We start from the raw sequence: 10,768 nt of genomic DNA, 5'->3' as shown, positions 1-10,768 counted from the left end.
CTCAGTCAAGCACATAACTATGTATCCAAAGCAAATTCTAGGATGGAAGCAGCTGGCGCGAATAAACAGAAGGTAGAAAAAGATAGATTTTGAGATATACTGTTGTGACATACTAAACCTGGGTTGATCAGTAGCGTGCCGTTTGTGCTGCTTTAGCCAACCGACCTTTCCGTTCTGGGACTTTGGTTTTATTTTATTTTTTGTATAAATATGGGCTTCATATCCAGCAAACACATGCTGCTGGTTAGGCATTCAGGACTGGCTGAAGGAGGCAACCATGACACGGGGACCCCTTTGCAACTACACGTTCAGGAATCCTGCTTCCAAAGTAGACATAAAAAAGCAGCTATTTTGGTTTTAAATTTCTTATGCAGAAAATGAGATTTTGGGGTTTTGAAAGAAAGGCAAAAAAAAAATAACTCTTTTGGAGGGAACTTATTTTTTACATTTTGTGCCTTGCGTGCTATTTTGCTCCATCTCTTTTTGCTGTCGATAAGTGCTGTTTTGATGCACAATGAAGGTTATGTTTTCTGTAGGTTTTTCTGCCTTTCGCAGCCTCGAACAACCAGTGCCATTGACTCTGTTTGCAAATGCACTGGAGTCCCGAAAGGGAAAAAAGTGGGATGGAATGAATGGGAGCCGAAAACAGCCAGAGGACACGGTTTCTGCTGCTGCCAGATGTTTTTAAAGAATGCAGAGTGGGTTACGCGAGCAGTGATGTCAGGAGGGGCGAGGCTGTAGGTTACAGGGCAGGACAGGCCCCAATCGAGGCAGCAACAGCTGCACAGAGAGGGAGGGAGGAAGGAACTGAGGGCGCCCTGGTAACTGACAGAAAAGAACCTCCAACCCTTCAAACAAGAAAAAAAGCGAACACTGCTTCCTGAGCGCCCGTCCAGGGCGGCCCTCTCTCCTCTCCAAAGGCCGCTTGTGGGGACATCTATCTGGTCGGAGGGAGTGTTCACTGGGGCCGCTCCCTTCTCACCGGAGGCTGCTCGGCATCTCTCTGCTCGGAGTTTGGCGCTGACATCAATCTCTTCTCTGCGGTGGCTTTTTCCAGAGACAGCTCGTTCGTGTCCAGGTTTGGTGCTGTTGGCGCGCGCTCTCTTCTCGGAAACTTTGGGTTCGGACAGCGCTCTTTCCTCTGGAGAACTTCGCTGGGCTGTTTCTTTAGACGGTCCTAGGTGGGCAGCGCTGTCTCTGGCAGGATCCTGACTTCTCACTGCCTGCCATGCCCCCTCCACCCTACCCACCCCCTCCAGCGCACCCGCCCCCGCCTGCACATCCTCCCCCGCAGGCGGCGAGGAGCTCCCTGCGGGCGAACCGGGCCTTCCTGCGGAGCTTCCTGGGGGTGCTACGGGTGCTGCAGCTCCTGGCCGGGGCCGCCCTCTGGATCACCATCGCCTGCAAGAAGTACGAGGGCGCCATCCACTTCGCCCTCTTCGTGGCCGTGCTCTTCTGGCTGCTGACCATCGCCCTCTACCTGCTGACCCTGCTCGACAAGCAGGACCTGGTGCCCCTCCTGGGCGGCGAGCGCTGGCTGACCACCAACGCCGTGCACGACGCCCTGGCCACCTGCCTGCAGGCCGCCGCCGCAGGCATCATGATCCACAAGACGCTGAGGCACGAGTACTGCAGCGTGTCGGCCTACAAGCACGACTGCCTGTACCACATCTACCTGGCCGCCTCCTTCTTCGCCTGCCTCTGCTGCCTGCTCTACCTGCTGTCTGCCGTCGCCTGCGTCTGCAAGAAGTGCCGGGGCAACCAGGGCCTCATCTGAAGCCCCGGCCTCGTGTGGCGAGTGAGTGCGAGGGCTTGGATACCGCGCTGTGGCAGATCGAACCACCTCCTGGCGCTTCCAATCTGAACACAATGGTCTGTCCGGTTCATTACACTATAGCGCTGAATGCCGATGATCTGTCCGTTTCTAAGCGCTTCCGCGTTTAGGCAGCTAAGGAAAAAGATCACGGGTGTGACCGTGTGAAGCGGTTTGCCCAGGATCACATGTTTGAGGTCACATCTTTATGCCGAGATTAGAATTCATATCTCAGCCATCCACCACACCTCTTACTGATGTGCCTTACAGGAACAACAATTCTTTGTATTTAAGACAAAACAGGAAGAAATGATAACGTTGTGGTACCACATTGGAAAAATATGGATACTCCTATAAAAAATTAAAAAAACAAGGACCCCTTACATACAAAGTGAGTTTACAGTATTAAAAGAACATGGATGTCCTGTTACACGCTGTCCCGAGGTCAGATGGGATGTGAATGCCCAGGTTTTTTTAATGTATCTCCCAGTAGTGCATTAGGATTGTTTCGTAAGCACAAGGAGGAAACCTGATTTGCTAAAGGTGAAGATTTTTTTTTCAAATGAGGAAGTTGAGATTAGAACTGGACTTCAACTTCGACAAGAAAACATTGGACCTTATCTCCTACTGAAACTGTGAGATCGAAAACAAATTCTTCCTCCCAACAGGTTTTTAGTTTTTAATTGTTTATAGCAACTACGAGAATAAACAAAGAATTACTGTACATTTTGAAAGGAATCTTGTCATTTTCTCTTTCTGCTTTCTCACCACACATTCCTCCCCAGCACAGTTTACCCCCCACGTTTTTTTCTTCTTTGTAAAGCGTGGATTTAATTTTTAATTAAAATATTTAGCTTTATCAAAACCTCCAAGTATTCTATGCTGCATAGTTTTAAGACATATGTACAAATTGTACGGGAATGTGAAACAAAACCCTCTCGAGTTTATTAAAAAAGATACTAATGTTAATTAACCATCAACATTTCTAATTGATGAAATGTAGATTATTTTCAAATGCTTTGAATTTGGACTTTTTATGTGACTAAACAAAGAGTGATAACCTAAAAGTGGTTTCAGCAAGTCAACTGAGGCTAGATTCTGTCACCAGTCCAAGTAGTTATTAATTGTCTATTTAAATTTCATTGGGGTCTATTTGGATGGCGGGCGGAACACCACCGCCCGTCTGGCGGTGGCAATCCACCCGCCATTGTCCACCGCCCGACTACCATTTCCCCCCTGCAAAATTACAATGGTGGTGGAGACCCTGGCGGACGGAAAGACCGTCCACCAGTTTTCCGCCGGTCGGGCAGGCGACCGGGCGGAAAAGGGCTCCAATATGGTGGCAGTGTCTGCAAGACACCGCCATCCATATTAGGGTGGGCGGCGGTGCAGGGCTTTCCATGGCGGAGACCCCGCCATGGAAAGCCAGGCAGAGTTCACTTTCATGGGCCCGTTGCGGGCCCCCAGGGGTTGGGGGCGCACTTGAGGGGTAACCATGGTACGGCCCTCCATTTGCATGCACAATGTGGCAGGCACCGCACGGTGCCTGCCACGTTGTACATGCAAATGCACGGCATGCATATATTGCATTGTGGCGGGTGCTGCTTACAGTACCGCCCACCACAATGCAATATATGCAGGATGCCACCATGGCAGTGGCATCCTAATTCCCATGGCGGGACCGCCGCACCTGTGGCGGCCGGTCCAGTTTCCGCCCGCCATCGTAATAGACCCCATTATTTTGAGCTGTGTCAGTACCAGAGAACAGGATGAGTTATGAACGCTAAATAGCAGAAAGGTTTAAGGTACTGTTTGTGGTACATTAATTTCAAGAGTGTTTATAAAACGTATTTCTACAAGATTAAGATAAACGAGCGTTGGCAAAGTCAATAGGCCTGACTGCATTTTCTACCCTTAGTTAAAAAAAAAAACTACAGCAGTGAAAATATGAAAAGTCTTTTTTTGTTTTCTGCATACATACAATGCATCTATGGCTCATCCATTCCAAAGCAGCACTATGAAGCAGGCAGAATGACACATGAAACAGTCAATAGCGTGAGGTGAGAGCCAATTACTCTTCTGGGTGGAGCCAAACTAACTCCATCGATCTTAAGGAATTTGTAACAGTAGGTCGAAAAGAAAACGTTTCCTTTTTTTAAAAAGCAGTCATAGAGATGGTAGTGTGCTCACCCTTGCAAGCCACCATCCCTGTGATTTAGGCCAATCGCAGTGAGCTGCAATTTTCAACCAACCTAATTAATATTAGTTAGCTAGATCAGACTGTGCCCTACTCTCATTCCTTTTTTTGTGAACCAGTGAATTAGTACATAGGTCGCTTCGCAAAATAGGTTTCCGTTCGCAAATCGACTGGCTTCAAATTGCAAACGACTTTTATAACCAAAACAATGATACATTTGCCCAAATAGTACTTATTGGCTCCAGGCAAACATTCCCTGCATAATGTGCTTTTGAAATCACCTGTCTTTTTCCTGTCTGGCCTCATCACTCACATGCATTGTTTTGCAGTGGCATTGATATAGCACGTCATGACCCCTGTTACACATATTTCTGTGAGATGTGTTTGGAGTTGAAGAGCACAGTTCATGCTATATGTCAGTCTAACCGTGGAGGCCTAGCTGTACACCCTGGGTAGCTATCACTACATAGTTTTTGTTGTTAGCATCACTGCATGAGATGTACATGCATAAAACATCTTTGTCACTTTATAATTCCACAGTGGTATACTTATTGCACACAAACAATTAAGTAAGTACCAGAATATAAATCATATTTCAATTAACAGCTTACATATATTTGACAGGAACTCTGCTTCATTAAGCCTGAAGAAACAGCAGCTCAATTGTCAATAGTCTGAGAAAGGCGATAAGACTGGAGTGTTCAATCCAGCATTTAAACCTGTAGATTGCCAATGGGTGTTCCAGTATTCCTTCAAACAAAGAAGCACTACATCTTCTAGTTTCTAGTCATTACATTCAGTAATATCCTCCCAGACATTCAGATAAGGCTTCTCTCCCTTTCTCGCACTATGCATCAACAGGCCAAATTGGGCTTGAGGCCCGATAGTATCTTCGATCACCAAAAACCACCAAAAGTATATGTAGCGTATCAGTCAGATCACATGCGTGGAATGCTACCCCTTTACAGCCCTTGCGATGGCTCAGTCGTTGAGCAGTATATACATGAGGATGTCTTAAACCGGGTGTTCGATTAGTAGAATAGTTGTTCCTACTTGGATGTGCTTTTGCATACCTGAGTCATTACTTGCTGGCATGGTGTGCTGCTTTTACAAGTAGGACATCAGTTCTTTCCAACCTGCCTGTACCCGCTACATCATTCACACCCATGGGGTAATCTTGTCTTTTGTGAATCAATTTCGTTTCCTGTAGATGCTGCCATGTGCCCAAAAAATAAAGGCTTACGGTGCTCTAAGGCCAGCTTCACATTACTTGAAGGTCGGGCACTAGTTCAGCTACCTCATACCCAGAGTCAAATCTGGGGGTGGTCAACTTTTCATAAAACATAGTGTGTGTCATTGGAGTCACCTTGAATGGTACTTCTCATGGGCATGTGATGCAGAGAGCCTGACTGTGGCTACTGTGTCTCTTCATTTGACCAGGAAGCTGATGCCCATCTTGGTGGTGCTGCAGATGAACACATAGAGTAGTGATAATGACCAAGGCCACTAAATAAAATACTTTCAGCAAAGAGTCAATGTACTTCCTGTTGCTTTCCCTTAGGAAGAGACAACCTCTTGCGAAGCCGTGGTTTCCAGAACCCTCTCTCTGTTTCTACCATTGCTGCTTTGAGTTTGTCTAGGTCTGGCAGCCGTAGTGCTCTGATCTGTTGCTTGTCCTCAATAATTATTTCATCAAACAGGGCCTCCCTCAGCTCATCGCTTGATGCTGAGACTTGCAATCAGGTCCTTTGTATTACAGTTGCAGCCATAACATCCCACTCTAACATAATGGATGGAGTAGAAGAATTTGCTTTATGGTACTAAAGAAAAGTTGTGATTCCTACATGAAAATGAAAGCCAGTTTCTCCAATGTTGGTAGTAGTTGTGCTGCAGCCTTCTGCCGCGTCTGTAGCTTCCCAGGACATCCATCGCCTCAAAGGGATGCAGGCACAGCAGGAATTGGAAAAATATACCAGCTTTTAAAGGTCAGGATATCAAGACCATGAGAACAGGAGGGGATCCTGAAAAAAATACTCTCTAATTTTTTCTTAAAAAACAAAACACAACATTTCTTCTGCGTGTTGAATTCCCCTACTGGCTCTGCGCATGGATAGTACAAGCAGTGCCTGCCGGTGCTCTGGGTGTGCTGTACATGCTTTTTACTGCTTCAGCTCTGAGCAGTGGGTCACCTTCTTTGATCAAACATGGATGGGATCTACCAAAGGATTTTACAGTGAAGCCAGGGAAAGTGCCAAGACTTGTTATTGTGCATCACTTGGGGTCTGGCTTGATTTAGAGTGTTCTAGTGGCTGAAAATCATCAGATTTGCTGAATAAGTGACACCTGCAGAAGAAATGAAATGGTAGAGTTTTCTCAGCTATACAATCCCTCTTATAAATAAAAGTTCACCAGTGGATTCTCCTCCAGTGTAGCACTTCCTACAAGAACCTGATGTGTTTCCACTGCCTCCCTCCTTTAACCCAGGCCATTGCAATTCCAACCTGGGGCCTGATGCATAATGTGGCGGTGACTTCTGGAGAAAGTACTTAATTCAGAGCATCCACTGGAAAAATCCTGTCTAGCATCAGGGTAGTGTGGTGGAAGAAAGCACACCATTGAGCTCTTCTCTAGATCAACAATAGCTCAAGAACTTGGAGGATGTTCAGTTACTACCAAACTCTAAATCATGCCCATTGTCTCAGTGAATTATAAAATAAGGCCTTTTGGTCCTATAGGTCCCTTAAAACCAGTGGCTGTTGTCAGTGGCGTAACATTAGCTCCCGCGGTGCGGTGGGCCCCGAGCCAGTGGCGTACCATAGGCCCCCACAGCCCCTGCGGTGTGGGGGGGGCTTGAGCTCCAGGGGGCCCCCTCAGCAGAGTATCTAGGCCTGAGAGCTCCTGACTGACTCTAGAGGGGGGCCCCTCTCTGTACCTTTCACGGGGGCCCTCTCATCTTTCGTTACTTTCACTCCAGGCACTGTGCATGTGCAGTGGGTGGGGTGACCTTTCCATGTACTTTGCAGGGGGGCCACCTCAAGTTTCGTTACACCACTGCCCTGAGCTCCAGGCACTGTGCATGTGCAGTGGGTGGAGGGGGGGGGGCTTTCCATGTACTTTGCAGGGGGGCCACCTCAAGTTTCGTTGCGCCACTGGCTGTTGAATGTTGATTGCGGTTTCTATCAGCCCATTCTCCTGATGAGAGAGTGCTGACTTTTTCTCAGTGTTATGTTCAAGCTGCTTCGGATATTGTCGCCTCCTCTGAGCTCCCTCTAGCAATGGCGGCTTGCCAGATCTGGGTCTGGCTAGGCCCTCTGTCCTTCCGCAGGGAAGCCTCAGAAAGAGCCCATTGCTGCAAGTGTGGAATTATATTCAATTCTGGCAAAGGGAGAGCATTTTCTGTATTCTACAAAGCTGGTCGCAGGCAGCAGAGAGGCCTCGGCCAATAAGAGAGCAGCAATTCTCCAAATTCCAGACTATCGTTTTTCGAAGGGCTCGCCAGCAAGCTTTGCAATCTTATGTAAGTCTTATTAAGTAAGAGGTTCCAGATGAAAAAAGCATCTGTGTCACAGAGGCTTCAGCTGGAGCCCATTTTGCATTTACTGCCGTCAGATTTCAGTTATCATTTTAGAGTGCAGGGAGTGCAGATATGCTTTGGTTTCCTGTTAGTTAAAGAAGTTTGCTGATGACGTTTGGTGCTATTTCCTAGTGAAATATCTGTATGGCTATCGAGGTTAACGTTTTTGGTGTACAGCGCGTTAGCTTTTCTCTAAGGAGCTCTGAATTTTGACAGAAAATGGAACAGAGGCAGAGAGAGACAAATTGACTTGCCCAAGATCACTCAATGAGATCAGGCGGATAAGCCGATAACCAGGGCCGGACTGGCCGTAGCGGGCACCGGGCAATCCCCCGGTGCGCCGCACGGGTGGGGCCCGGTGTTGGGCCCCCAGGGGCCGTTTTTGTTACAGCGCCGTTTTTGCAACATAGCTGCAAAATCGGCCCTGTAACAAAATCGGCCGAAAACCGGCCCTGGCAAAGAGCTCGGCGGCACCCCGGGGTGCCGGTTTTGGTTCCCAGTCCGGCCCTGCCGATAACAGTCTCGGCTCTCGCTGTTTAACCGTCAGAAAGCTAGACACAGACCACGTTCTCTTATGGCTGACAGGTGGCCGCTAAGATTTCTTTACCTGTCACCCTGTGCCCCCCCACCCAGTGAAAGTAGGTAAGCAGTGCCACCCCACGCTCAGAATCCCCAGGCAGTACTGCTGACAAGAAGTGTAACACCTGACAGCATGTCAGGGTAACTAGAAAGATTTCAGGCACATCATTTGTTATTCTAAGGTTGCTAAAAAAGGACCCTTTTGGTAGCAATAGATTCTTATTAGTGCAGACAACCCCAACCGCTGCGGTGCATTTGAAATCCTGACTTTGTGATTCTCCAAACCAAGCACACCTAACATATAATGTCTACCAGTATGGGGCATATGTGACTCCTACACCTTGTAGCTCTAATTGCCTTATGTAACATTTCCTATATGATTTATACACCTGTAGGATTCGTTGTCTTTATATAATATGTGCGAGTGTGTGAAGTAAAATGCCCTGACATCCTACGCTGGGATGAGTAGCGCTCTAAAAGAAATAAATGATAGTACGTCAGGGGCTATAAAGAGCTGGGGGCACTGTTGGAGGGTGGTAGTGAGGGAATCCATGGAGAAGGAGGTTATTGGGGGTGTGCCCACATGCACCTGGAACCACCAGCACTGAAGCCAGTCCTGCCTGTAGAGGTTCTGACTTGAGCGTGTGTAAGAGGGTCAAGCAGGATAAGGGCATGATGCTGACTGAGCTACAGTCGGCTGCTGAGTGTTAAACTATTGGTTTTAAGGAAGGCCAGGAAGGTTATGTTTAAATTTATGTAATTTATAATACCCAGACTAGACACAAGTAAGCCCCTTGCAACATTCCTGGACATAGAAATGAGTTTGAGTGTTTGCCCACATGAGGAGAATGTGCTATTGCTTATCGGTAGCTTGAAATGTAGATTGTACTTGAAGGAGCTGTAATTGTTCCGGGTTCTATCTCAGGTTATGGGATGTTTTAGTTATTTTGGTAACAGCCATGTTATTCCCTAGCTTCTGAACTGTAAGTGCTGCTGTATGCTTCAAATCTTGGCTTGTAGTGAGTGCCAGAGCTTTGGGGCTTGCAGTGAGATTGTAATGCCTACTGTTGTTTTGTTTCTAGAAAGGCGGCGGTGCACACTAGGAGCACAGTGTGTTATTTCTTTTGCATTGCTTGCATTTCATTTGTAGGTATAATTGTCCTTTTCTTTCGATGGCTTTGTGGATTTTGTGTTTGATCTGGAATCCCTCTGTGGACAATACAAGTGCGTTGATCATTGCTTGCCTACCCACAGGTAGTCAGTGAAGTGACTGCAGGATTGATTCTTTGGTGTGGAGGTAAAGAAGAAGTCCTGTGACAGCCAGTAAGGTTAGTTGTATTTGCATATTATGAAACTGGAGACACTGAGGTATAGGCGTTTGAGCTGGGGAGATCACAAGAGTGAGTATAAATTGTAGTTTTTCCTGGTATCCACGGTAAGGGAAGATGGATCACAGTGTATTTCATTGTGCAGAAGATGCTCTTTGTGACCTTGTGGTGTCAGTATAGATCTGGATCCATGGTTGTCCCTAGGTTTCTATCTACCTCTCTTGAGGTTGGACATCATGTTTCTTGGGCCATATGACAGTAGGCAGGTGTTTGTGTCATTGTCCATAGGTCATGATCTCTGTTTTTGCAAGGTTGAGCTTCAGGTAGTTACTCACCATCGATGCATTTAAGGCACGGAGGCAATCGCTAATTCTTGACTTGTCGTTGTATTTAGGTACATCCAGTTTTTTAATTATTGTGTATCATCTGCATAATTGTAACAGATAAGGTTGAACGATCTAACCAGATCTGGTAAGGGAGTTAGATAAATGGTGACTAGAGAGAAATATGATGAACCGATGAGTGATGCCACAATTTTGGGTGTCAGGGGCTTGTGTGAATGGTGGTACGTACACCAAACTTTGTCTGTCTTTGAGGTATGAGGCAATGCATTTCATGGCATTTTCACATATCCTGAGATTATGGAATTGTTGTAGTACTGTGTGGTGGTGTCAAATGCCGCTGTTAGAACCAGACGCAATAGGACAGCCACTCTGTTCTTGTCTTCTGTGCTTTTTATGGGATCCCATATGGAAATAAGGGCTAATTTTGTTCCTCCCCAGATTGTTGGTTTGACATTGTCATTTTCCGCAGTAAACTTGCAAAGCTGAGTAAAAATACTCTTGGAGATATTTTACCTAGGAACGGACTGTTAACTATTGGCCTGTGATCAGCTCTCTTTGTTGGATCTCTGTTCTTCTTGTTGATGAGTGGTCTAATGTAGGAAGTTTCAACTCTGGCAGAAATAACCTAGTTCCAGGGATTTGTTGAGTAAGCTTGTAGCTACTTCAACCCCCCTTCTGTGCAGGTTGTGCAAATGATATCGTTAAAGATTTTGAGAGGTGCTTGGTCTGAAGATGACCCAGATGGCCTACTTGCTGTGATAATGTGATTTATTTTTTCTGTGAGAATACTGAAAGCATTTAGTGGCAGGAGATTGGTGTTGTCTCTCTTCTTGTGGTTGAGGTATGTGTAGCGGGAGTGTTAACCCTGTTCTCCTTCAGGTAATTTTCAATCATTACAATTTTTTAGATGAATTCCAGGGAGATTTTATCACA

At 46.5% G+C, this 10,768-nt stretch overlaps 1 protein-coding gene across 1 annotated transcript; it reads left to right on the top strand.

The window, feature by feature from the left end:
• Positions 1-208: 208 nt before the first annotated feature.
• Positions 209-2,537, top strand: MARVELD1 (MARVEL domain containing 1). Its single transcript, XM_085606366.1, has one exon. The coding sequence runs from the start codon at positions 1,229-1,231 to the stop codon at positions 1,775-1,777; it is 549 nt and encodes a 182-aa protein (XP_085462492.1). The 5' UTR covers positions 209-1,228; the 3' UTR covers positions 1,778-2,537.
• The last annotated feature ends 8,231 nt before the right edge of the window (positions 2,538-10,768 follow it).

This window comes from Triturus cristatus, chromosome 1_2, assembly GCF_964204655.1.
Source record: "Triturus cristatus chromosome 1_2, aTriCri1.1, whole genome shotgun sequence".
Taxonomy (NCBI): Eukaryota; Metazoa; Chordata; class Amphibia; order Caudata; family Salamandridae; genus Triturus; species Triturus cristatus.
This window is presented reverse-complemented; position numbering and strand designations above follow the sequence as displayed.

Excerpts from the sequence above, each read along its gene's own strand:
- MARVELD1 (XM_085606366.1), top strand. The coding sequence starts at position 1,229 with ATGCCCCCTCCACCCTACCCACCCCCTCCAGCGCACCCGCCCCCGCCT.